The sequence below is a fragment of the Canis lupus genome, chromosome X (genome assembly GCF_003254725.2).
Source record: "Canis lupus dingo isolate Sandy chromosome X, ASM325472v2, whole genome shotgun sequence".
In the NCBI taxonomy this organism is placed as follows: Eukaryota; Metazoa; Chordata; class Mammalia; order Carnivora; family Canidae; genus Canis; species Canis lupus.
Window position 1 is genome coordinate 66270245 of NC_064281.1, and position 27706 is coordinate 66297950.

At 33.9% G+C, this 27706-nt stretch overlaps 1 protein-coding gene across 10 annotated transcripts; it reads left to right on the forward strand.

Annotated features, from left to right (window-relative positions):
- Positions 1-608: 608 nt before the first annotated feature.
- On the forward strand, positions 609-25881 carry ZNF711 (zinc finger protein 711). 10 transcript variants are annotated; one of them, XM_025431825.3, is made up of 12 exons: positions 609-820; positions 2542-2669; positions 3561-3822; positions 4184-4288; positions 10648-11208; positions 16924-17079; positions 17777-17914; positions 19971-20108; positions 20864-20941; positions 21027-21074; positions 22548-22691; positions 23191-25881. In XM_025431825.3, exons 4-12 carry the CDS (start codon positions 4210-4212, stop codon positions 24366-24368), a joined length of 2520 nt encoding a protein of 839 aa, XP_025287610.3. In that variant the 5' UTR covers positions 609-820; positions 2542-2669; positions 3561-3822; positions 4184-4209; the 3' UTR covers positions 24369-25881. The 10 variants fall into 10 exon arrangements, with proteins under 10 accessions (XP_025287610.3, XP_025287609.3, XP_025287612.3 ...); XM_025431824.3 differs by having other exon boundaries at positions 3561-3817; XM_025431827.3 differs by lacking the exon at positions 3561-3822.
- Positions 25882-27706: the final 1825 nt, after the last annotated feature.

The following is a 27706-nucleotide window of genomic DNA, read 5'->3' on the forward strand; positions in this document are numbered from 1 at the left end:
ATTTCTCACTGTTCTCCCATTTTGTGCAGACACAAGCTGAAAGTGACACACTCAAGAGATATTTCATGTTCATTTAGGTCTCTAGCCTACCTTTCCCTTCTATGCCTTTCTTCATTCTTCTTTACTTTCTTCATCGGATTGTCTACCATTATGAAATATAAAAGGAATTTAAGGGAAGGAGGAAGGGAAACTGCAAAACATAACCAGGTTTTTTTTTGGTGGGGAGACATGCCTCTTACCACTGTGGACGGCCTAGTTGGTCAAATCCTAGAGAGTAGGGCCGAATTTGTTTGTTTGTTTGGTCGTTCAACATGTCTTAGAGGTTCAGTGAATTGCCTTTAAGTTATTGATTTTTCCCCTTCCCCCTCTTCCTCTCCCTTGCGACCTGGAAAACAGAAAATCTTCCCACGGAAACTCCTCAGGGGCGCCCCAAGATCCAAGCTTCCTTACACGGACTCGCCCGCGCTGCATCCCTCCCCGCCACCCACCATCCACTGCAAGTCCGTGGCGTCTCCAAGCACAAACCCAGCGCGGGCTTCTTGATCTCCGGAGCGCGCGCCCGCGCGCGCGCTCTCTCCATTTGGCCCCCTACCCTGCAGCAAGGGCAGCGTGACGTAATGCAACCTCAGCATGTCGGCCGCGATATAAAGGACAAGGCGGCGCGCCTCCCAGACGCAGAGTAGCTTGTGATTGGCTCGGGCTGCGGAACCTCGGAAACCCGAATGTGAGGACCTTACAGATCCACAGCTGCCGACCCCCGCAGAAATCTGGAGCGCGGTCAGAATCCAACTGGCGGCGGCAGTGGCAGCAGTGGCTGCAGGTAAGGAGACTCCTGGAGAGAAAGTGGAGGGATTTGGGTGCGCTGCGCTTAGTGTCGCCCGTGTGAGGAGAGGCTCACACCCAGCCTGTAGTATAGGGCGTAGGGAACAATGGAAGTGGCGTCTAGTCCCTAAGCTTTGCCTCCTCCTTGGTCTGACAGTTTTTCTCCCTAGCCGCAGCTGGTGACTGGAGGAATTGAGGGAAGTGGAGTGTTTTCCCCCTCAGGCAACCTCTCCTTCCCCTAGGCCAGAACCCCTAGGGGCAAGAGCCGTCGTTGAGACCGTCGGTGGTTTAGGGTGACGGGAAAATGGCGGAAAACAAAACGGTGAATTGAAGAATGCGGCGTCCCCCTGGCATTTTCTCTCCGCGACACCCCCCTAATATTCCTTTCATTCGCCCCTACTTCGCTATCCCCCGCCTGCTGCTTATGGTAACCTTGGAATGCGTGAGGGATGGCGGCGTTTGGGAGGAGGTGGCATCTAATCAGCGTTTTAGGGGGTAGGGAGCAGTCAGAGGCCGAGGGGGGGGGGCGGGTGTGTGCGGCAGTTGTCGCCTCCACTAAAACACCACCATTTTGGTTCCCAGCTGTCTCCCATGTAGCGGGGCTGGGAGAGCGGGAGGAGGATGAGGGGTTGGGCAGCACAGCGTGGGTAGCAGCGGTGGCGACCGCTGCACCAAGTGAGAGGAGAGGAGGGAGGAGGGGAAAGGGTATTCTTGTTGCTTCGCTTTCTGCCTTTCCACGGAGAAGGTTCTCTTGTTTGGTTTAAGATCCAGTCATATGGGTAATATATGAAGGCACGTGTGTGCATTCTGCTCGAGATGATTGAAACTTGGCATGGTCGTGGGAAAGGGAGACTTATGCGGGAAGCGGGCTGCGTCCAAAGCTGCAATACTGCTACTTGTCAGGGCTCCTTTGTCTCCTATCTCTGCAAATACTACTTTCGCATTCTCTTGCTCCGTTGCCTTAAGATTTCTCGTCTACCTCCCACCCTATTTACATCATGAAGAAGCTAGGTCCTGAATGAGCTGTTTGGAGAAGACAGATGAAAGTAAAATGTTTTTTGTTGTTGTTTGCTTTGTGATTTCTGTACCCCGTACGTTGATAGAAAGATGTTTACTTGAAGCGTACTTAGTGGTTATCTCCATTCAGTAAGGATGTGAGATATACTCTTGAGAATACTGAGAAGCCCAGCTATCTATTGGCTATTCAATACTTAACACACTGCTGTTCTCATACCTCATTTATTATTGATCTTATTTAAACTTCATATAAGGGGAAAGGTGCGCCAATATATTTATTTATTTATTCTTACAGTGTGATACTCCCTTATAGTAGTTGCACTATGTGTTAAAATTTTTACACTTCATTGAGCGCTAGTGCAGATTTTTCTCTATTGATTTGGCAAGGATAAAGCTTGCCCTTGGTTGGTTCTCTTTCACTTTCCAAAATGAGATTTAGCTAGTGATTTTTAAATGTGCTTTAGAGAAGATTTGGTTTAATGGAGTGGTGGAATTCTAAGTGTAATAATGTCGCTTATATCGTAGTAGGTAGTTGTTTCTGTTGGAATCCCTTCGGATGCTTTTTAGATGAATGGATTTGAGCACTTAAGCTCTTCTCAACCTCATCCTGCACGTTAAAGTGTAAAGAAAATCCTTAGGTGTGTAAGAGATTTTGTTTAAAATGTTTTAAAATGTCTAATTTTGAATGTATTTTTACAATAGGTAAAGAGAACTTTTTTCCAAAGAAAATAACATAGGTCAGAAGGAAAAATAACAAAAACAAATTGCTGCAGATTTTACTTTACAATATGTAAGAAAATCTACAATTTCTTCAAGACAGTCATATTAAGGTGATTAACAAATTAATGTTTTATTTAATAATTAAACAGAATTAAGTGTTTAAAACATTTTAAGGCATTTGTAATTTGATTACTTATGTAAAGCAAGCAATTATTCTAATTAAAGTTGAAATAGTACACTGTTTTAAATGTTGAAAATAAGTCCTTATGGCATTTTGGTTTATCTCTGTGAACATAGGGGTAGTCTATTTTGAACTCTCTTGACCTCTGATGGTTTCATTTTGGAGGCAGGGAACAATGTGGTATTTGAAAAAAAAAATACAGCCCATAATTTCTAAAAAAATTGTAATTTTGCTCATACATAAAGTAATTTTATTGAATCATTGTATACACAGAAATGACACCTATTGCTGTAGGATTTTTATATACATGATTCAAATGTTATACTCTCCTGCCTCTTGTACACCTGTAGAACTTTAAGGCAAGGAAAAAAATCTTAGTGATCTCCTTACTTAAGGATAAATTAAGGTGTTTTACATGGCAGCTTTCTAAAACTTTAACGATATAACCTCATCTTTTGTGCAATATAACCCAATTTATTAAACACTCCGAAATAAAAATGAGACAAATTTTTTATAGAATTGATACTTTTTGGTGATACTTAGAATTTTATGTTTGAAAGGGAAATACACATATGTAATTATAAGAAATATGCTTAGGGATAGTATTTGACATTAGGTTCCAAGTCTGGTTATCTTAAATATAGGATACATCACTTGAAATGAAATGGAATCCTTGCTTTCAGAACTAGCTTAAAGCTAGCATGACTTTATTAATCTTTAAGGAAGAAAATCAGTTGTACATTTATAAGTAAATGATATTCTGAAAGGAACAATTTGCTAAATGTTTGTATGTGATTGATCTTATCTCTACCATATTTAGGAAGCAGTCATGTTTCTTGAGTCCTCAAAACTATGAGACAAGAGACTGTAGTAGAGTGAGGCCAGAAGTCCTTACTGGCTCAAAGAACTCCAGGGAAACTGGGATAAAACATTTTACATTATAAGTAGAACCCCGGGAGCCAGAGGTGAAACACAAGTTTATCTGCAGAGCTCCGCTGCAGGGCTGAGCTGGGTCTGGAAGAAATGGATGAAAGCCACTGGATGAAATTCACTAATACTAGACACCTGAGTCTTCTAGTAATGTATAAATATCCCAACTATTGTCTGTTGTCATCTTGTTCTTTTTTTTTTATTTTTCTTCTTTTATAACCTACATTTTAATTGGAACGTTAGTGCTACAGTTTTGTTCTTTTGCTCGCTTCTATCACTTCCCCTGTGGCTTGTCACCCTTACTGTGTCTTATTCTCCATTATCTTTGCTTTATTTCCTTTCACGTAGCCCTTCCTTTACTTATTCTTGTCTAATCAAGGTTTTTATTTTCCTTTGTGATGAGATTTGCACACCTGGTTCTAAGGCCTATTTTCCATTGCATTTTTTTTCTCACAACAACTGACTTTTGCTTAAACATATTTAAACTCTTTTAAAACCATTTTTTTTTTACAGATATCTGTGAATGAACTTTGCTAAGTATGGAATCAGGTGGTGGAAGTCTTGGATTGCACACATCAGACTGTAGAATGGCCCATACCATGATTATGCAGGATTTTGGTAAAGCATTTTCTTTGTTGTATTTTTTTCTTTCTTTTTTAAAAGTCAGAACATACTAAATATCAAAACTATATTGAAGAAGGGGGGAATTTATGAAATTTGTTCTTTTGCTAGGAAATTATTTGTAGAGCTCATTTTCTTAAAGATTAAAGCTATGTGACAGTAGTCTACTTAAAATCATTCTTAAAATTTTGTGCAGGGCACCTGGGTAGCTCAGCCAGTGTCTACCTTCAGCTCAAATCATGATCCCAGAACTTTGGAATCTATCCCTGCATCAGGCTACCTGTTCAGAGGGGAGCCTGCTTCTCCCTCTCCCTCTGCCATTTCCCCTGCTTGTGTACTCTTGCTCTTTCTGTCAAATAAATAAATCAAATCTTTAAAAAAATTTGTGGGAATGTTGAAGAAAGGAAACTTGGAATATAGTGGTAATGTGGCATTGAAAATGAAAAAACTCAGCTTAGATAAATAACAACATCAATTCTTGAATGTAAGAAATATTAAATTGTCTTTCTCAAATACATTTTAAATTGTATGTTTGATAAAACTGGAAAAGGACCTACTTCAGTCATTACAAAGAAGTTAGATGCTTATGTAGTGAGATATTGGAAAACCATGCATTAGGTGATTAATTATATTCTGATGAAATATCTTTAGAAAGTTGTTTCTAATAACATTACATCTTTCTTTTTTTTTTTAAAGAAAAGATTCCCTACTTTTGTGGCCAAGTTTTTCAGTAGCCTCTTAACAGTAGTTGTTTTGCTGAAGATGTTAAGACTCTATCACAGCCAACAAAGAAACTGAATTTGGTCAGGGTCAATCTGAATTATAGAAGAGATTGAGGTATCTGAAGTATAAGAGGCAGGAATAAGGTGGTAAGAATTGAAGAAAAGTGGAGTAAGAGTAGAAAAAAACAAATAGTAAATTGGAATAAAAAGTAAACAGAAAATAAGGTATTATGGAATTGTCAAAGATGATATTAGGAATGGATGATCAAAGCTAATAATTAAGAAAATTATTAGAATTAAGAAAATGGTATTACTGTTTTCATATTAATGTTAATATATTATTTTGTCCCTTGTAAAGGCTACAGTATTGAGAGTCAGAAGAACTGGATTCTAGTCTTGGCAGTCCTATTAAACTTGGGCAAATTACTTTATTCACTTCTGTGAGGGGATTGGACTAGATAACCCTAGATACCCTAGATAACTGTCCTCTCCAGTTCTATGATTCCTTGACACTTCTATCTGATGAATAAAGATGTGGTGCATAAATCAAGATTAAATGTGGTGGAGGTTGAGATGACTATGTAGTTAATTGATTAAACTGAAAGGAATCATTGATTCATTCTGTTAAATGAGTCAGAAGTCAATTGTGTTGATTATGGATAACTTAGAAGTGATTTTGAGTGAAAAAAGTACATGAATAAATTCTAGAAGAAGGACAAAGAACTGAAGAGTAAAGATTTCACAAAGAATTTTGTGAATTCTTTGCTAGAGATAGTTTTTAAAATACTGGAACACTTGAACTTCCATATAGTAAAATAAGTTTTGGTTGAAATGTCACCTTTAAATTTTTGCTTTTTAAAAAGGTTTTAAAAATGGAAGAAATACAGCATTTTCTCCATATGATACAAAATTTAATCTACCCTGTAGCATTTGGTGAAGTGACAGACTTCCTTCACTCCTGAAGAAGTTGCCTATTAGCAAGTAAAACCTGATTCCTTTCTAAGATTAAAAAAAATGTCCCTTTAGTGCTGGTGAATGTTTACTTGGTATTCCTCTTACCTTCCTTTTCATTGTTCCTCCTTGATGTCTTAAGATTTAATCAATCCCTTATTACATCTAATGCTTTACTTCCTTTTAGTTCCTAGGGAAGTAGAACATGCATATTGAAATATATTATGCACATTCTTTTTTCTAATTTTTTATTGAGATAATAATTTTTTAAAATTCTTTTATTACTCTTTTTTAACAAACAGCCCCAGGGATAGAGGACCAGGGGAGGGGGGTAGAGGGGAAGTGAGGCCCCAGAGATAATAATTCATATCATACAATTTACCCATTTTAAAGAATACAATTCAGTAGTTTTAGTATACTCACAGAGTTGTGCAAACATCACTGCTACCTAATTTTAGAACATCTTGTCATTGGAAAAATAAAACCTAATACTCATTAGCAGTCACCCCCACCCCTACTCCAGACCTAGGCAACCTCTAATATTTCTATCTATGGATATACCTATCCCAGACATTTCATATAAATAGAACTATACCATATGTGACCTTTTGTGTCTAGCTTCTTTCACTTAGCATCGTTTTCAAGTTTCATCAATATTGTAGCCTGTATCAGTTTCTCTTTAAATTTCTGCCAACATCAAAAGTTAGATATTTGCAATCCCATAAACTAATGATATTTGTGAAACAGAGTCTGGCATACACAGGTAGAGCTAGCCAAGTAAGTATACTATGCATTACAGGAACTCTAAATTCTATAATGTTCTTGGTGGAGATAGGATGGCTACTATGTTAAGAATTTGAAATGTTAATTTAAAAACTCATTAGACCAGTTTCTTTTGAAAGATAATTGAGATTTTTAAAAAATTAAAGATTTTATTCATTTGAGTGATAGTGCAAGAGAGTGAGCATGAGCAGGGGGAGAGGGAGAAGCAGATTCCCCCTGCTGAGCAGGGAGCCAGGCCACCTGACTGGATCTCAGGGTTGAGCAGAAGGCAGACACTTAAGTGACTGAGCCACTCAAGCACCCCTGAGATTTAAAAATTTACATGATTTATGTACTAACTTTGCTTGTGTCTCAGTAAAATGGTTATCCTTGGAATTTGTGCTATTGAATTTAATAGTTAAGACTTAATTGATGCAAAAAGTCTATGTTGCTCTGTGACTTAAATAGCAAAACAGCCTTAGATAGTGGCCCAAAATAGACCCAACAAATACCAAATTTTATCCTATACCTCCTGTGAAATTCCAGGTATTTACATTTAAATGAAATAACTCTAGTAAAATGAGAAATGCTTGAAATGATGACTTATTTCTTACTGTTATTTGGTTATGTAATTGCTTTCACACTTTTTAAAGATGATTTCTCACCATTTATAATTTGTTACCTAGTCAGATAAATTGTTAATGCCATTTAATGCTGCTTATTAAATGCTTTAAAATTTAATTGAGTGATTATGTGATAGATCTTCTTACTCATTTTTTTTTAAGAGAGAGAGAAAGTACACACAAGTTAGGGTAGGGAGAGGGAGAAGGAGAGAGAATCTTAAGGAGGCTCCATGCCCAGTGTGGAACCCAATGTGGGGCTCCCTCTCAAAACCCTGAGATCATGACCTGAGCCAAAATCAAGTCAGTTGCTTAGCCAACTGAGCCTCCCAGACACTCCAGATTTTTTACCCTTTGTTTCTCAAACTGTTCCTTTAATGGTGATTCACTTGGTTAACCTTATAAATTTCTTTAAAAAATAGTCTCTATTGTAAGTAAATTCTATTCTCCTCCTTTATACTGGTAGAAAAAAAGCCAGCCTAGAGTTAAGCAGTAAGTTCAGCCCTCAGCTTGAACCTTGGGCAAGCTTATTTAACTTCCTTAAACCACAGTTCCTACATATTTTTTATAGTTCCTTCATATTTATAAAAGGAGATAATAACACATTATACAGCTGTTCTGAGGCTTAAATGAGATAATATATGTAAAAATATTAGTAGGTTGCTTGGTGCATAGATAGTGCTCAATAAATAGAGCTAGTGTGACGGGCACTGGGGGTTATTCTGTATGTTAGTAAATTGAACACCAATAAAAAATAAATTAAAAAAAATAGAGCTAGTGTGTTGTTAAATAAGTGACTGGAAATTCAATGGATCTAGTAGATGAGCTGATAAGAGGAAAAAGCAAAATTTAATGAGATGTCTTAGATCTTGGTCTTAGTGAACTGCCAGCACCCTATGGAGAACCTGTCAATCCTTGGTCTAGGATACTTGATATTATTATTTAATTCAGCATAAACAAGCATATTTGGATTTATTTTAGTTTAGATTTGTTTTATTTTGACCTGTAAGTTTCTACTAGAGTAGAGGCAGAATCCTCCTAGCCAGGTTAATCTGAATTTAGGCCAGCACCAAGTGTTATTCTATCCTTCCATCATTCCCTAATGTCTATTCTCAAGAACTACACTAACCTCCAGAATTTTCCATATTTTAAGTCTGACTTGTAGAAGGATTTTATAAAATATTAATTTTATTGTTTATATACATAGAATTCCAATACTGTGAGTTTTATAGATTTAATCTTTAATTTGTCCTTGCTAAAATTTGCATTTCTTGTCTGGCTGAATGCTTAATTTGAATCTTCACCAACTCCCCATCTCCAAAATGGTCAGTGGAGAAACAAGTGAATAGGAAGGACTTATTCTATATATATTCCCTTTATCTACCAGATTTTCAAGATTGAGGCTATGTCTTTTTGGGGTAATATGATGGGTTAGGTAAGAGTTTGAGAATACTGAGAACAATACGAAAGGATTGAAAAGAAGATAATTCTGAAAGGTAGCTTTCCCTTCTTGCCTTATCTTTTAATGGATAAGAATATTAATAGTGTCAAAAAAAAATAAAATAAAAAAAAAAAGAATATTAATAGTGTCCACTGGTCTCCACTCTAACTTGTTAACTAACTTCTGTAATGAATTGGTTAATAACAATGAACACTGTGTAACAAATGGCACTCTTTCGGGTATGATTTTATAGAAAGTGATCCTTATGTGGAGAAGGCTTTGTATTAGATTATTTAATATAGATAATAGATAATTTTGTTATAATCTGTTCCATAAACTCTATCACTTGTTTCTTGTACACTTCAGTGAGGCAGAATTTGAATTCTTCATGAAAGGATTTTTGCACTTTTACATTTATAAAGGGAATAGGAGTTAGTGTTTACCATGCTACTCAAAAAAAAAGAAAAAAAAAACCAAAACATTGTTTAAAGCTTTGTTCCTGCAGATTTACTAGTTTAGAATTTAGTGCAATTTAGAGATATGAATTTTATCAAACCAAATCTTTGTCTAAAATTAGGTGTTTTTTTTTTCCCCAAAAAAATCAGGTGTTAAAAGATGCCTTCCACTTTTATAAGAATATAATAATTCTTATAAGCTAAAGAAGTTTAGGGACTTTCATGTTTATAAATGCATATTTTATAATGTGTCCACCTGTCATATTTTACTAACTTAATTAAACATATTAGTACCCATTTATATTTGTGTGTTTTTTTAATTTTAATTTTTTGAAATACAAGACTCATAGGAAGTAGAAAAAAATAGTACATAGTCCCATGTTGCCTGTACTGCTCTTCTTCCAATGGTGACATCTTCTATAACTGTAGTACAATATAAAAACTAGGAAGTTAACATTGTTATATTACTGTTAACTAGACTAAAGACCTCCTTAAGTTTTCACCATTGTTTTTACATATATTCTGTGAGTATATATAGTTCTGTGCAGTTTTATCCTGATACAGATTTTTGTAAACACCCATCACAATAAAAATCTAGAATTATTCTATTACCCTATGTATGCTATGCCAACATCTTTACACACACACACAGACACCTACATTTTTTGTGTGTAAACATGTTTTAATATCTCTGGGAAAATATCTCAGAGTGTTATGGTTGGGTTGTATGGTAAATACATGTTTAGTTTTGTAAGAAAGTGCCATATATTTTCCCTTGGCACTGGGGTGGCTGATACCATTTTACATTCCTGCTAGCAATGTATGAGAGATTGTCTTTGTATCTTCACCAACCTATGGTGTTCTTTTTTTTTATTTTAGTTCTTCTGATATAGTGATATCTCATTGTGGCATTTATGTTTTACTTGAAAATAAAGTGCATTATTTTTAAGGTATTAATTTAGATTTTACTAACACTGTTTTCACCCACCTCCACCCCAGTGCCCGGTTGGTGCTATTTTGTTTGTTTATTTTATTTTTTTTTAATTTTTATTTTTTTATTTATTTATGATAGTCACAGAGAGAGAGAGAGAGAGAGAGAGAGGCAGAGACACAGGCAGAGGGAGAAGCAGGCTCCATGCAGGGAGCCCGATGTGGGGCTGGATCCCAGAATGCCTGGATCACACCCTGAACCTAAGGCAGATACTCAATGACCACTGAGACACCCAGGCGTCCCCCTGGTGGTGGTTTTTATTGCAGTAAGTTGTCAGTGGTTTTTTAAAAATGATAGTGTGGCAAGAACTATTTCATATTTTTAAAATATTTTATGTCATCTGGTACATTAAATATATTACTGTTAATTTAATAAAATAACTTTACTTTTTTTGGATAATTGTTTGTATTATAGTGGCTGGAATGGCTGGTACTGCACATATCGATGGAGACCATATTGTTGTTTCAGTTCCTGAGGCTGTATTAGTTTCCGATGTTGTCACAGATGATGGGATAACCCTTGATCATGGCCTTGCAGCTGAAGTTGTTCATGGGCCCGATATCATCACTGAGACTGATGTAGTAACAGAAGGTGTAATTGTTCCTGAAGCTGTACTTGAAGCTGATGTTGCTATTGAAGAAGATTTAGAGGAAGATGATAGTGATCATATATTGACTTCCGAGCTAATTACAGAAACTGTTAGAGTACCGGAGCAGGTGTTTGTGGCTGACCTTGTTACTGGTCCTGATGGACACTTAGAACATGTGGTCCAAGATTGTGTTTCAGGAGTTGACTCTCCCACAATGGTATCAGAGGAGGTTCTTGTAACTAATTCAGATACAGAAACTGTGATTCAAGCAGCTGGTGGTGTTCCTGGTTCTTCAGTTACTATTAAAACCGAAGATGATGATGATGATGATGATGATGATGATGATGATGTCAAGAGCACTTCTGAAGACTACTTAATGATATCTTGTAAGTGAAACAAAAGTACAAAATTACTTGGGAGATTGATTTATATGTAACCTTAAAAGGTTTTCTGGGATAGGGGAACAATTCAATAAAAATCATGGGGATAATCTTTTGAAAAATAATTTTTTTCAAAGCTGTGTTGTTGAGATGCTTTTTTGACATTGCTCATATTTTTAATTTACTCAATGAAAATTCATACCCAAAATTAAACAAAATAATGTAATGTAATTAATACCTTAGAGCAGAAAGGAAGGTTCAACAAGAACATTAACTGATAATATTTTTAATGATAAATATATATATTTCAGAGTGGGAAGTTTATGTAGCCACTGCTTTCTTTTTAATATAGCAGGTACTGGAGTTGTCAGTTCAGTTTTGCTTAGGAATTTAAGCATAATATATTAAGAAATGTGTAATTAATTTTTTTATTAAATACTTGAAAAGGAAATCTTAAACTCAGATTGTGCTCTGCAGTTCTCCCTGTGTTTATTTTGTTTGTCTAAACAGCGTGTGTATATTCTGAGCAAAAACACTTTAATGTGTTTATTTCAGATTGCTTTATGATGTCTATAAGACATTCTATCTGAAGGAGGAAGATAGAAGTATCTTGTTCTCATTTTAAGTGGTGGGTTTGCCTGAACAGCAACGATAATAAAATTCTCATGATGAGTTATTGATGGAGCTTGAGGAAGAAGTGGGTCTATTCTTTATAAAATTTGAAGGGATCATGCTGGAAGTAATAAAGATCAGATAAAAACTCCACTTTTTCATGGTGCATTTTTGTTCTTTTCTTTTTAAAATAAAAAAGGATTGATTGGGAAGTACATCAACAGGTAGAGTATACGTATATGTATATAAAGTGATTGTTATATATGTTATCAGTGAATTTAAAACTAAAAAATAAGATTAATTTGTAAATATGATTCTGAAGTCTAGCATGTTAACTTTTTTCCCTCTGTAACCACTTTTGAATATTTACATTTTTTCTAAGGGAATGAGTTAAGCCACTAAAATACTGGCTGTAAATGTTATTACCTTTTTTTTAAAATTGATGTCCATTACTAAAGCAATTCCATATTTAGATCTTAACCTGATGTTAAAAAAACTGTGGTTATTATTATATAAAATAATATGACAATAGTTGGTAGCCTTTCTGTGTATCAAAATAACATTGTGCCTTTAAAAAAGTACCTGTTGAATCAAACTGTTTGATATTAGTTTAAAATTTGACATTATGTGTTTTGAGAATTGTCAAACCTTAACATATCTTCTATGATTTGATTCTGCAAAAGATTAAAAAAAAAGAATTTCTAGAATATTTTAATTTACGATATTTATATTGCCATATGTGTCAAATGCAAAGACTTCTGTCCTACTGTAATAGGAGTAAACTGAAGATTATAAAGAACATGTATTGCTTGAATAATACTGGGACTGCTGTGGGATCATTTTAGGATAAATTTAGACTGGGAATTAACTCCTTAATCATTAGTAAAGAAACAGCAATATATTTTTTTAAACATCTATTTAAAACTTAAGCAGTTTTTTATTGTGGAAAATGGAATATACAAAAACTAAATATTTTTTTATATCACCCATTTTCCCACCACCCATATCCTTCCTTGATCATTTTTGTAATATTTATTATACCCAAATTGGAATTACTCTTTTTTTAAAAAAAGTTATTTATTCATTCATGAGAGATACAGAGAGAGAGGCAGAGACATAGGCAGAGGGAGAAGCAGGCTCTCTGCGGTGAGCCCTATACTGGACTCGATCCCCAGACCCTGGGATCATGCCCTGAGCCAAAGGCAGATGTTCAACCATTGGGCCACCCAGGCATCCCTGAATTAGTTACTTTTTACCAGTGCAATTAGTTACTTTTTACCATTTTCATTTATTTTATTTTATTCTCTTTTGATTTAGTTTTCCCCTTTTTTTCCTTCATAATTTGCACTTCATTTTCTTTACCTCTTGGTTTATCTTGGCCATTGAATCTTACAGGAGTTAAGAGAATAAATTGCCTTCAAGGCCTCAATGTTAATTTAAAAAAGCCTCTTTTCTGTTTATTTTTCTCAGGATAGAGATTTTCAGAGTATCTAAGAAATAAAGTTGAGAACTTAAAACAGGCCATTGTCTTGTTCCTGAGTCCCTAAGTATTCCTATAAGGAAATCTTATCGGTAGCTGAGTTTTAGAAGTAGGGAGTTTTGTCTTCTCTCATATCTAAGGGGTGTCTGAGGTTTCTCTCCTTTCAGTCTAAATGTCACAAATTATTTATCTTAGCAGTTGGTTAAACTTTCCCACTTGTGCTTAAGTAACTTGGAAATTAATATAGAATAACTGTATCTGTCTAAAATTATCGTAGGTGTGCTCTTCTTTAAAAATATCTAACATCTCTAAGACATTTATGGGTGATGATTTCCTTTATAAAAGCTGCACTGGAAGAGGGAAGTTCCATTAAATAATGAACCAATATAATGCATTCAAATTGTTTTTTACCTATAAAATCAGTTTAGATTTCTTTTGGGAACATAATCTTATAGAAAACAAAATGTCTTGGTAGGGTCATTATGGGAGATCTCATCAAACCTTACCAATTTCAAGGGTAAAAAAAGAAAAGTTAATATCTTTGTATTTTTTTAATATAATGGCTTTATTGAAGTATGATTCACATGCCATCAAATACACTGTTTAAAGCATGCAGTGATTTTTAATATATTCACAGCATTGTATAACGATCACCACAATCCATTTTAGAATGTTTTCTTCACTCCAAAAAGAAACCCCATGCCCTTTAGCAGTCACTTCCCCACATACCACTTCCCCTTCCTGACAACCACTGTCTGTCTCTATAGATTTGCCTATTCTTAACATTTCATATAAATGGAATCGTGTAATTCGTGGCCCTTTGTGTTTGGCTTGTTTCACTTAGCATAATGCTTTCAAGGATTATCCATATTGTAGCATGTGTCATGTGTCAGTACTTCATTCCTTTTCATTACTAATATTTCATTATAAGGATATACATTTTATTTATCCATTCATCAGTTGATGGGCATTTGGGTTGTTTCTACTTTTTGGCTATTATGAATAATGCTATGAAGGCTCATGTACAAGATTTTGTGCAAATATTTTCAGATCTCTTGGGTATACACCTGGGAGTAGAGCATCTTTGCAATCTAAATATTACTAACTTCTGTTTGTTTCAGTGCTGTGAAATACAGATCCTTTACATATTGCCTGACCCCATCTCTGTGATTCATCAATATACTCTATACTGATAATAACATACCTACCATATAATTTTGGTAGATGTAACATAAAAGTGGTACAGTAAAAAGCCTACTCAGCTTTTAAAAGGAATATTGAATTTGTAATCAGATTGTGCTATTGAGCTATATAAAAGAATATTGAACATTGGCAAACTTGCCAACAATATATCTTACTGTTTTATGTTACATTTAGCACCAGTAAACTCTGTGATGTGTATACCATTGCCGGCTATTACTGTCTGGAATGTCATGTGAGTTTAGAAACCACACTGTGGGACTTGGATATTGCAAACCTTACAACAAGCTAAAAAGTTAAGCCTTAATTTAGAGTATTTTGAGTATTATATGCATTAAGAAGATCTTTGAGGATCTATTTCTAAAATTACTTAGTTGCCTATTAAGTCTTTGTTAACTTTATACTTTCTATAACAAGGAATATAGAAAAAAATCTTGGTTAAGTTGATGATTTATCTCTTAAAACTGCACACTAACATCCTTAATAACATTATCATCTTCCATGAATTAAAATGCAAAACCAGTTTGGTTACTTTTAATACATTTCAAAAATGTTCATCTGAAGAATCTAAGTAGAAAATAATGGATACCTTAAACTATGGGCGTTAAGGCATGGTATAAATGGAATCGGGATAGCAACAGTTATTTCAGTACTTAAAGTAAAAGCTATGATACCAAATTATTGAGAAGTGACCAAAAATGTGTATTTCATTTCATGAGCTTTAATTTTATGAATTATAGCTTTAATTCAGTTTGCTACAGAAGGAACTATGGTCACTTTAAACCTTTCAATTATAATAAAGCAGTATTTATCCAATGGGAGTATTTTCAGTATTTTATTAATTTACTGTAAGTTATTCCAACTTAAATTCGTGTTTTGGACACTTTTTGAGGTTTTTGTATATCCTATGTCTTTATTTTCAAGAATGGGAAAACACTTTCTGAAAGCCTAGCTTTCATCTTTTAATGTTTTTTGTGATGTCATTAATTCAACATATTTTAAAAGAGAAGCTATTAAATCAACACTATCCGATACTTCATCTTTTTTTCTTTCATTTTAATCTGTCCCATTGTCGAAAAGAATTTTACCAAAAATCATAGTAATAGAATTAGGGGCTATGATGGAATTAAAGTATTTAATCTATTTATTTTGATCATTTAGGTTCTTTCATAGTCTATTTGAACTATTAAATAGTATAGAATCACTTATATTTTATCAAAAAGTTAAAGTAGCTTTGCATTGTAAAAAGAATTGCTGAAACTTTCTTTCACCATTTTGAAAGGCTAAAAGAATGTTTTTGAATTTGTATATATCAGATTTGAAACTGAGGTAAGGAAGAAAAACAAAAAAAAAAAGAAACTGAGGTAAGGGAAATCTAGACTTTGACTTATTTAGATCTCATTTTCTAAGAGTACTGAATTAATACCTTTTTAATGTCACTTTATTCATTTTTCAGAGGATCTAGAATTGTTTAGATATAGTCAGAAGCTTTAAGATTTTATGTTTCATGTATGATACCATGATATACATAATAGGAAGGAGCAGATTTTCAATTAGATTACATTTCAGTTTTCATATGTACAAGCATTGAAATAAAAAATGGTAGGCATATAATATTTGGGGGAATATATTGTTTAACATTTATGGTCAAAGAACAAAGTTTATTAATATATATTTATTCCATAGATTGTGCATTGTATTCATGTGAAGATAAATGTTATTCTTAAAGACTGTAGAGCAGAGAATAAAAATTTTAAGTATATACTTAAAATGTAAGCAATATTTTCAAATATTGTTGCTTTACCTTTATGATTTTGGAGTCTAGCATATGTAAGTAAATATAGAAGTATGCAAAATTACTGGTTTCAAGTTGTCTTCCATTGACTCAACAGAAATTAAAAGCATTATGATTTTATCTTTATAATTTCTGAAAAGCCTTTTTTATAAAATAATTCAGCTGTTTTCTGTTTCCTCTTTTCCAATTCTAGATTTCATATGCTAATTGGTTTTAGAAATACTGATATTTGGGAATTATTGTTTATATGAACTTATTTTATGAGTACTATGTGTTTTATGTTCTGATTTTTCTGATATTAATTTTGATGTTAGAATTTAACTTAAAATGTTTAATGTAATGGAAGATAATTTAATCATTTCCCAAACCATTTTAATAAAGCTCTATGATTATTAAGTATTTCATATATAAATTAAAATCTCTGAATAAGTTTTTATATAGTTATGATCATGTAATATATCTGATCTCATATAGTGTTTTCGTGAAATGTTCCACTTTTGGTGGTTGCATAATAAGTCATTAAGTCAATATGGTGGATAGGTGATTAACACATTCATGTTGCACTTATGCTTAACATCCATTAAATGTCAAATGTACTTTTTGACTAAAATATTTTCTTCTTTATATTTTACAGTGGATGATGTTGGGGAAAAATTAGAACATATGGGGAACACACCATTAAAAATCGGCAGTGATGGTTCACAGGAAGATGTTAAAGAAGATGCATTCGGTTCAGAAGTAATAAAAGTGTATATATTTAAAGCTGAGGCTGAAGATGATGTTGAAATAGGTACAAAGACTAATCTTAATTTATTGCTATAATAGGAATTAAAACTACTTCTTATCTTTTCTGGCAACTATTCTGAAATTGTCTTTAAAATGCAGATTTTTTTATAGGTTTCTTTGGAGATGGAATATTAAAAATTGTATCTGAATAAAAAGCAGGAATGCAGCATGTGTCATTCTTAGATTCTTCCAACATAAGTAGAATATTACATTTGGAACTATCAAAACAAATGAGGGGAGAGAATTTGATTTAGAATAGGAAGTTATATTGAGTATTTAAGGGCAAGCTAAAGGCTAGAACCAGGCTGCTTAGATTTTAATCCTAGTTCTGCCATTTAACTGAGCGGCTATTGGTGAGTTACTTAACCGCCTCTGTCTCAGTTTCCTTATCCGTGAAATGGCCATAATGATAGTAAGTACCTCATAGGGCTATTGTGAGGATTAAACAGGCAAAATACATGTTAAAGACCTATATAGTGCTTGGCAAGTGTGTAATGTAAATGTTAACATTTGCTGTTAGTTCTCAGTGGTTATTGCAAATTTCTAGTGTAATTTATAAGAAAATTGTCTTGACACTTAGAAATTTATATTGGAATATTTTGAGGACATTTTTCTAAAGGAAAATATTTCTTATATCCTTCTTAATTCAGGGAATTATTCCATGATACTTTTCTATTTTGATATGTGATTTAATTTTTAAGGTGGAACAGAAATTGTCACAGAGAGTGAGTACACCAATGGACATTCTGTAGCTGGAGTGCTTGACCAGAGCCGAATGCAGCGGGAGAAGATGGTTTACATGGCAGTTAAAGATTCTTCTCAAGAAGAAGATGATATTAGTAAGATATCAGTACAAGGGCACTGTGGTGACTTGTCAGTAGCCATCATGCATTCTTTAAAAAAATTAAGCAGTCTCAAAGCTACAAACACTATATAGGAACAAAGTTCAATAAAATTAAGTCTGAATTTTGCTGTCATTAATTTAAAAGGAAAGTGTCCTTTTGACCATTCATGCATACGTGTATTGTTCAAATCAGCAAACATGAAATGCTATGTGTCTCAGATACTAAGGATATAGAGATAAACAACAAATGGTTCCTGACTTTATTAGAGCCCACAAATATATATGGAATTAGTGGGAATCTATTTTGTATGTTATTGGATATGTTGTATATACCTCCTCTCTGAGGTAGGTGGTATTATCTTTGTTTTATGAAAGGAAAAAATGCTCAGGGATGTTAAAAAATTGCCCAAGATCATTTTAATATTAAGTGAGGAATGTGCGGTTTCAAATTATATCTGTCTAACTCTACTGCCAGTGTTCTTTCCACATGGCAGTGAACACTGTTGGCCTCTCTCTGGATTTAGCAGTGAATGGGCCAACTGGTTGTTTTCCTTCTGTCACCTAAGGATTAGATAAGTAAGTATTCTTCCTAATAAGTTAAGCTGCCAGGATCTTTACTTATTATGCCTTTGATGGTCTTCAAGTAGTTGCTGCTTAAGGTTTCTTGGGGGCTGAGTACCATAGGGTAAAAATAACCACTCAGATTTCCTATCCGGCCATGCTGCCCTTTTCCTTATGAAGACATGTTCCTTTCTGCCTACTTTCTTCTCATCTCAGTGTAACAATGCAACCCTTCCCTAAGGCTTCTTCTATCTTTGTGACATGCTGAGATAAAAACTATCTATTTTGTTTTGCTCTAGAAGGGCAAGAACCTCCACTTCAGTACATTGCATTGATGATACTCAGCTTTTCCTATACTGCACTCTGATCTCCACTCCTCAGATTTCCTTCCCTAGAAGCCATGGGAAGCTGAATTCCAATCCCAAACATGAATAATACACCACAGTTGAAAACATAAAAACAAGTAAATCTAGAGGATTTCATTGAAGAGGAAAATAATTTCTAGTTGGTCTCTAAATTATTATTATTTTTTACTCATTGATCAGTAGAGGGGCACAATAGAAGGTGGGAGACTGAAGCTTAGGTTAGATGATGCCAGAATTCCTTGGGGATGTGGAAAACTTAGATCAGTGACTCTTTCTTGTCAGTTGAAAGAAGGGAAACTTGGGAGAAGAGGGACACTTTCTCCCCACATTTTTTCCACATTTCTTCTGTGGTGACTAGACGATCCCGGTATGTGAATCAAAGGAAAAGCATAAATTCAAGCCAATTTTTTACTTAACAGCTTAAATCTAAATGGGTTCAATCATATAAAATATGTTAAATGACCCTCTAGGTTTAAATTTTTTACACCAATATTATATATTTTTTTTTAAAATAAGCCTCATTTAATGCTTTTTTTTTCTGAAAATCCTGCCTCTTAAAGGGTGTCCACCTATTTGTGAGCACCAGCTTATGTGTGATTTTAATTAATTCAATCTAATTATTTTATTTAATATTTTCTTCAATTACTAGTGTTTTTGACTACTTTCTTTGCATGTACAGTACTGAATTTACATTACAGTATGTGGGATAGCAAGGACCACTTTCTAGTATTGATTCTGTGGGAAACGCTTTCTGAGTTCCAAAGAACAATCAGGCAGAATTATGGACTGAAACCTATTTTACAAATTTGTAATGCCCAATGGACTGTAAAATCAGTCAGTATATTTCAGGCGCACATGTTTATATATTATATATATATTATGTTATTACATATATATTATTATATATAATCTAAAAGTCATTTTCATAGGATAGGTTCTAAGAGGAGAATAAGAGTTTTGATAAATGATTGTCTCCTAGTGGCACTAGTCTCCAAAGTGCCTAACATAATTTTTAAATTAACCAAATTGAAATCTTGACATTTGAAAGATATAAACTGTTTGGAATTTTTTACCCATTTATTAAATATTTGGGGTTATAAACAAGCAATTATTTCTAAAATTTAGGTTGCGCTGAAATAGCAGATGAAGTTTACATGGAAGTCATTGTAGGGGAAGAGGAAGGAACTTCTCTCCCTGAGACTCAGCTTGAGGACTCTGATGTTAATAAAACAATTGTCCCTGTTGTCTGGGCTGCGGCATATGGTAGGACACTGGCATTTTTTCACCTGATAAGTACATATCTATTTGATCAGCCTTTAGATCATTAAATATGCTGTGCTAGTGCCCCCCATGAGTTGACTAATATAAAATGTTTTGCTGTGGACTGATTAATCTCTAGGTACTTACATGATTTTCCTACCATATATCTTATGTTACTTAAAATGAGCCTTGCTTAATGCATTGTTGTTTTTCAGTAGGATTTATTTAAAATCCTACCTGTATAAATGAGTACCAAAAAGTTTTATTTTTCTAAAATAGGAATATCCTTTGAAAATTGATCCTTCCCTTTTTTCAAAAACTTATTTCATGTATTAACACCACAAAAAACATTTTGGGGGTTTGAAAAGAAACAGAAATCCAGGTATGCTCTTCTACAAAATACCTAATGGAAGGTAAATTTATCAAGTTTTTTTTTTCTTTCACATTTTACCTCATTCCTACTTAATTTACAAGATGGTCCAGGTATATTCTTTACTTTGAAAATTTTTGGTGTTCAGATGCATTATCTTATCTTGGTTTATGGTCCAGGTATACTCTTTACTTTGAAAAATTTTCGTGTTCAAATGCATTATCTTATCTTGGTTTCTCCAAAGGTTCATTCATTCAACAGTCATTTATTGAGCATCTTCAGTTTTGAGTGTATTCTGCAGAAATATCTATTCGGTTTTTATTTAAAATGTAAGATTGTTCTGGATGTTAACAATTCCAAGGATGCTAACAGTAGCCCTTATTTTCAGTGCGTGAAATAATATCTAATCTATGGGAGTGGAAGAACTCAACAAAAAAAAATAATAATCCAAGGAACAGTGGTCAAAGTAAGATTTTTGTAGATTAAGATGTGATCCACTAGTAATCATTATACTTAACAATTCAGTTTTTAATTAGTCTTTTTTTTTCTAGGAGATGAAAGAAGAGTTTCCCGGAGGTATGAAGATTGTCAAGCATCAGGTGAGAGAGCATTATATGTGAGATGTAAGTTAAATAGCCAGTTTCATATACTGCATGGAAAAGAAACAGTTATTTGTGTGTACAGACACATATGTTAGACTTCTACCTGGTCATATCTTATCTAGTTACATAGGAGTTTGCCTCTTTTGGAATCAATTAATTTATATACAGATATAACGTGTATTATTCTGCGAATGTAATTCATTTTAGATTTATCTCAAGATAAAAATGTTGGGCAACTTACAACATGAATCTTAAAGGATGCTGTGGAGAAAATTATAAAATAGAAGTTGTTTAGACAAAAAAGTAAAAATTTACAACTACTTGTAATGTATTCATTGGGCAGAACTGTTTTCTTAATTTCTGTGGCAACCAATAGACATATATAACTTAAATAAAACCCATGTGTCAGCTTCATTTTTCTTTTGAGCTATAATACATACTCCATATAGCGTTATTCCATGGTTGATAGTTTTTTTTTATTTTCTTAATAAAGAGACTTTGTCTCATGGTAAAATGTCTGACTCTTCTGTTCCTACCTTTAGGAGATACTTGACTCTAAATTTAAACGTAGATATCAGAGGAATTGATTAGAGGCATACATCAGCACAGCATATAGGCTAAATGGCTTCACTGGTATTTATTTATTTATTTATTTATTTATTTATTTATTTATTTATTTATTTATTTGGAGAGAGGGAGAGAGTGCAGAGGGAGGAGGTACAGAGGGAGAGGGACAAGCTGACTCTGCACTGGATGTGGAGCCCAACATGAGGCTTGGTGCAGGGCTCAATCTCACAACCCTGAGATCATGACCTGGGCTGAAATCAAGAGTCAGATGCTTAACAGACTGTGTTGCCCAGGACAGGTCTACATTTTTAAGCTAAATTGCATAACAAAACAGATTTGTGAGAACTGAAATGTTATTAAGTACTTTATTCTGTATATGCTAATGCCACTGAATGTGGTAAATTGCCTGCCACATCTATCTTAGTCTTTACAATCATTCTTAACTTTTTACATTAATTGAATTATTCTAAAGCATCTATATAAGAGACATATTGTTTGTTCCATATTACACATAGTCACCATAACCATATTGGTTCACTGACACATGTATATTTCTTTGCTGAGTTTCTTTAACTTCATCAGCTTTCATTGGTGAGAAATTTAATGATGCCAGTATTTTGTTTGGGCCATAAAAGTCTCTCATGTCACATTCACCTTATTAATTTATTGCTTTAGGGTAAATAAATTGAGATATTTTAAAGCTAATTTCACATGATATCCTAATTAAAGTGTTTACAATTATGTGTGTGTGTGTATAAGGGCATAAAAGAGAGAATACGATATACTTTGTGAAATTTAGCACCATGATGGCAACTTAATGCCATGTCATCTCTAGTAATTCATCTAACCAAAACCAAAAAGTATAAATGTTATGTAATTTAATAGTGTATCAATTTTTTCCAGGAAATACCTTGGACTCAACATTAGAAAGCAGAAGTAGTACAGCAGCACAGTACCTTCAAATTTGTGATACCATTAATACAAATAAAGTACTTAAACAAAAAGCTAAGAAGAGGAGAAGGGGAGAAACCAGGCAGTGGCAAACAGGTAAAATACTAATACTTTGCTTTATGATTATGATCATGATTTGAAATGTGGAAGTCATTTTTTTTTGTAAGCAAAGGAAAAAATCAGTTGTTAGAGTGTATTCCCACTTCCATATACTTGTCTGTGTTTGATTTAAATAGTTGAGTTTTTAAAAAGTATTTTACTGGTCCTTAATAAAACTATGCTTGTTTTCTCTTTCCCCAAATGATGTTTACAAAGAGAATTTTCGGGTTGGTTTCACAATAAAAGGTGCCTGTTTCTGGTTTACAAAATGTATATAGCATTTTAGCAGGTGAGTATTCTATAGCACAGTGATGCTTATTACTTTTTAATGAGCTATTTTATAATAAGTTACTTTTAATGTGCATTTTATCCTACAGGATTTTATTCTACTAGTATAGTTCTCACACTGTGAATGTCAGCTAATTTTGGTACCTTTGTTGTAAAAACCTTTAAAACATCTGGCCAAATGTCACAACTTCCTTTTTTTTTTATCTAGCTGTTATAATAGGCCCTGATGGACAGCCCCTGACAGTATACCCTTGCCATATTTGCACAAAAAAGTTTAAATCCAGGGGATTCTTGAAAAGACACATGAAGAATCATCCTGATCATTTGATGAGAAAAAAATACCAGTGTACAGATTGTGACTTTACAACTAACAAGAAAGTGAGTTTCCATAACCACTTGGAAAGCCATAAGCTTATAAACAAAGTTGACAAAACCCATGAATTTACAGAATACACACGAAGATACAGAGAGGCTAGTCCACTGAGTTCAAATAAACTTATATTAAGAGACAAGGAGCCGAAGATGCACAAGTGCAAATACTGTGACTATGAAACAGCAGAACAAGGACTGTTAAACAGACATTTACTGGCTGTTCACAGCAAGAATTTTCCTCATGTTTGTGTTGAGTGTGGGAAGGGCTTTCGACATCCTTCTGAACTTAAGAAACATATGAGAACCCATACTGGTGAGAAGCCATATCAGTGTCAGTATTGTGTCTTCAGGTGTGCAGATCAGTCAAATCTGAAAACTCACATTAAGTCTAAGCATGGTAACAATTTACCATATAAATGTGAGCATTGTCCTCAAGCATTTGGTGATGAGAGGGAGCTTCAACGCCATCTGGATTTGTTTCAAGGACATAAGACACACCAGTGTCCTCATTGTGACCATAAGAGTACCAACTCAAGTGACCTTAAGCGGCACATCATATCTGTCCATACTAAGGATTTTCCTCACAAATGTGAGGTGTGTGAAAAAGGTTTCCATCGTCCTTCTGAGCTCAAAAAGCATAGTGATATACATAAGGGTAGGAAGATTCATCAGTGTAGGCACTGTGACTTTAAAACATCAGATCCATTTATCCTTAGTGGTCATATTCTTTCAGTTCATACTAAGGATCAGTCATTGAAGTGTAAAAGGTGCAAGAGAGGGTTCAGACAACAAAATGAGCTCAAAAAACATATGAAGACCCACACTGGAAGAAAGATCTACCAATGCGAGTATTGTGAATATAGCACTACAGATGCATCTGGCTTTAAACGACATGTGATATCAATACATACAAAAGACTACCCACACAGGTGTGAATTCTGCAAGAAGGGATTCCGAAGACCATCAGAAAAAAATCAGCATATTATGAGGCACCACAAGGAGGCTCTTATGTAATAAGATCAATATAAAGCTATTTCAAAAATAGGATATGCTACATGGGAGGAAAATTTCATGAACTGTTTCATCTAGTTCCAAAGCTTGATAGTAAATCATAACTTTACATTCTTTGTATTAGAGATCTTGAAATATTTGAATTGACAGGGGATTTCATTGCCCTTTGAAAATTACTTAAAGAATTTAAGAAGCACCATAGAATGGTTGCAGAAAAACTCTTAAGTGTCTATTTAATAGTATTATATGCATAATTAAACTACAGAAGGGCAAAGCAAAGACAATAACTTTATTTGGCTGATCATACTAGAGATAAATGTTTCTGAAAAGATCATATTTAGTTGAGTTTAGCAATGTTTTGCTGTGGCAAGCAAGTCTCACTTTTATGTGATTTTAGAAATAAGGTGGGGCAAGAAAATACAGTCATCCATCAGTCACTTAGTCATTGAGCCTTTTTTATGGCACCTGAAAATTGATTTCCAGAAATGCAAAAGTTTTATGTATTCATTAAAAGAAATTTCGCTGGAAAACAGATTATACTAATTCAATACTATTAAAGAGATTTTCTGAGCTGCTAAGATTTTATTACAGGATGGGATGTTTAAAATACAGCATTCTTTGGAAGTCTAAAATGGAATCTAAGATTAAAGTTCCCTTTTTTCTGATGTTCAAGTTGATTTTTCAGTATGGCATATATGACAAAAGTATATTTGAGTCAGATGTGGCTTTCTAAAACAGATGCAACAGTAGTGTTGCAAATAAAGTTAGCACTATATTTCTTTACGATCTAAAGATTAAATTGAGAGAACACAGTTTTCTTAAATATGTTGTTTAGAAGTTTCTTTTTAGGGCAGTCTCAGCAAGTATGATTGTTCTAGTCTTACTTGCTTTAATGGTTATAGGTGCAATTTTATGCCATTATTGAAAATTTTTATTTTTAAAATCTATATGCCATATTATTAACATGCATTTTCAATGTGAGGCAGCATAAATGCAGTATTTAACAAAACTCTGTGTTGCCAATAGAGTTTGGAGGTGGATATTCAGTTTACAGTGTATAAATTTAAAGTATGCATCCTTTTAACAACGCTTTGTGTTAGCATGCTGCAAATCAAAATGGCGCTTAATATAAAAAGCTGGTTTAGGGAAATTTAATTAAAATCCTGTTCATAAATGTAATGCATATGATGTGTACTTTTAAGTTATAGTTGCTTCATGTTTACAATCAGCTGTTCAACATAATTAAAATGTAATTTTACTTTATACTATATTGTGGTTTTGTGTTTGAAGTAATGTTCACCTTTCTGTTTTTGCACCAGATAAGAATCTGTTCCTTGAGAATAAATTTTTTATCTTTCTTAACTTCAGAATATTAAATTTGGAAAATTTTAAATAGTGTGTTATGTGGCTGTAAATGATGTACACGCTGTAAAATAAGATTGTCATTGTTATGTGGGATTATTATTTCTAAATGTTACTCATTGAAATGAGCATATAATAAAAAGCATTTATTGCACTTCAAGGTTTTATGAATTTATTTAAAGTTTGTTGTAATGTTCACTCTTTGTTAAAAGACTTTTTACTTAAAATTGCTTGTGAGTAATTTGGTCCACAATTTAATGTCTTGTAGATTTTGTGCATTAACAACAACATGAGCTAGGAACTTAAACAATTATGATGACTATGGCATGATTATTCCTCAAAAATGTATATTTCTGCTAAAACCATGATGAAATACTGTAAAGGTGCTCATCTTAAGATTTGGGATTTAGTATTATAGAGAAAACTAAAAAATCCTAACCTAAGTAACACAGTCCCGAGAAAAGGAATCTAATTATGTTCCAAATAGACCAATATACATTCAAAAGGAGAAGCATTAAATCAAGTATTTGGGAAAGATTTCTGTAAGTGAGTGTAAAAAATAACCTGCTATATTCATACCAGTCAACATTCAATAGAATTAATGTACCTAGATATATAGCCTTGTTGCTTAAAATTGTCAATTGGGTTAATTATTCTTTAATGATCACTAACAGTAAAAGAAGAAGTCTTTTAGCCATTGTATGTTAGACCAGTGCTTTTTAAGCTTTAAGGTCTGTGGAGTTCACCTAGGGATCTTGTTAAAATACATTTTCTGATTTAGTATGTGTGAGATGGGGCCTACAATTCTGCATTTCTAGTAAGCTCCCACGTGTTACTACCATAGGATTAACGTGTTAGACAAAAATACCCCAGTGTAATTCTGGTATGCTTTGGCAACTTCGCTTAAACAGATAGTTATACCTAAGTGGATGGGGCAATCTGTACTGAAGACATGGGTGACATTAGTGACAAGAAGGAACCAGTCATATGTGGAAGAGCAGAAAAGCATGCAAATACAAATACAAATAACCTCAGATGGAACAAGCTTTGGCAGGACCATGGTGAAAGAGACTGACTGATAAGAGATGAGAATTTGAAATGGGAAATCAGAGGAGTTTAAGGAAGGGAATAATATAATACGATTTACATTTTGAAGATCATTCTGGAGGTTACATAAGGAATGCATTGTAGAGAAGCTGAGAGAAGCAGAGAGCCATGTGAAGAGATTATTCCAGTTATTCATAGTTATAGTGCACCTGGAGAAAAACAGATGGATTTTCTTTTATTTATATATTGGATCTAGAGGGGCACGTGGATTGCTCAGTCAGCTGAGCATCTGATTCTTAGGTTTTGGCTCAGGTCATGATCTCATGGGTTTTGAGATTAGCCTGCCCATAGGGCTCTGTGCTCAGTGCAGAGTCTGCTTAAAGATTCTCCCCTCTGCCCCTCCCCCAACTTGGACATGCACATGGTATTTCTTTCTCTCTCTCTCTCTCTCAAATAAATCTTTAAAAAAATAAATTGGGTCTAGAAAACCTCAGCTAAGATAAAACAGGTAAGAATTCAGCCCATGTTACAAACAATAGATTGTCTTAAAAAATACAGATTTTACCAGCAGGTCAAAGTGCCTTCACAAGAAGGAGAAACAATTTGGGAATTGCTAAAAAATCATTTTTCCTAAACAGTTCACAATCATTATGTGGAGATGTATTTGTCTGATTGTCACTTCTAAATGGCCTATGCCATGATATAGAGGAAAGTACTGGAATTGTTACTCAGATAAGGCTCTCCAATTCATGTTTCATAGAGGACAACTACCAGTTTGAACCTTGAATTGCCCTTAAAGATATGTATGGCATATATATGATATGATAGGTAACTTTTATTGCAGAAAAATTTCAACCATATACAAAAATAAAATATAGTGAAGCCCTATATAGCTATCACCCAGCTTCAATAACCAAGGCAAATTTTGACTC

Coding starts and splice junctions, on each gene's coding strand:
- ZNF711 (XM_025431825.3), top strand. CDS start 4,210: ATGGAATCAGGTGGTGGAAGTCTTGGATTGCACACATCAGACTGTAGA. Junction 17,080..17,776: donor TGAAGATGATGTTGAAATAG/GTACAAAGACTA, acceptor TTAATTTTTAAG/GTGGAACAGAAATTGTCACA. Junction 17,915..19,970: donor TCAAGAAGAAGATGATATTA/GTAAGATATCAG, acceptor TCTAAAATTTAG/GTTGCGCTGAAATAGCAGAT.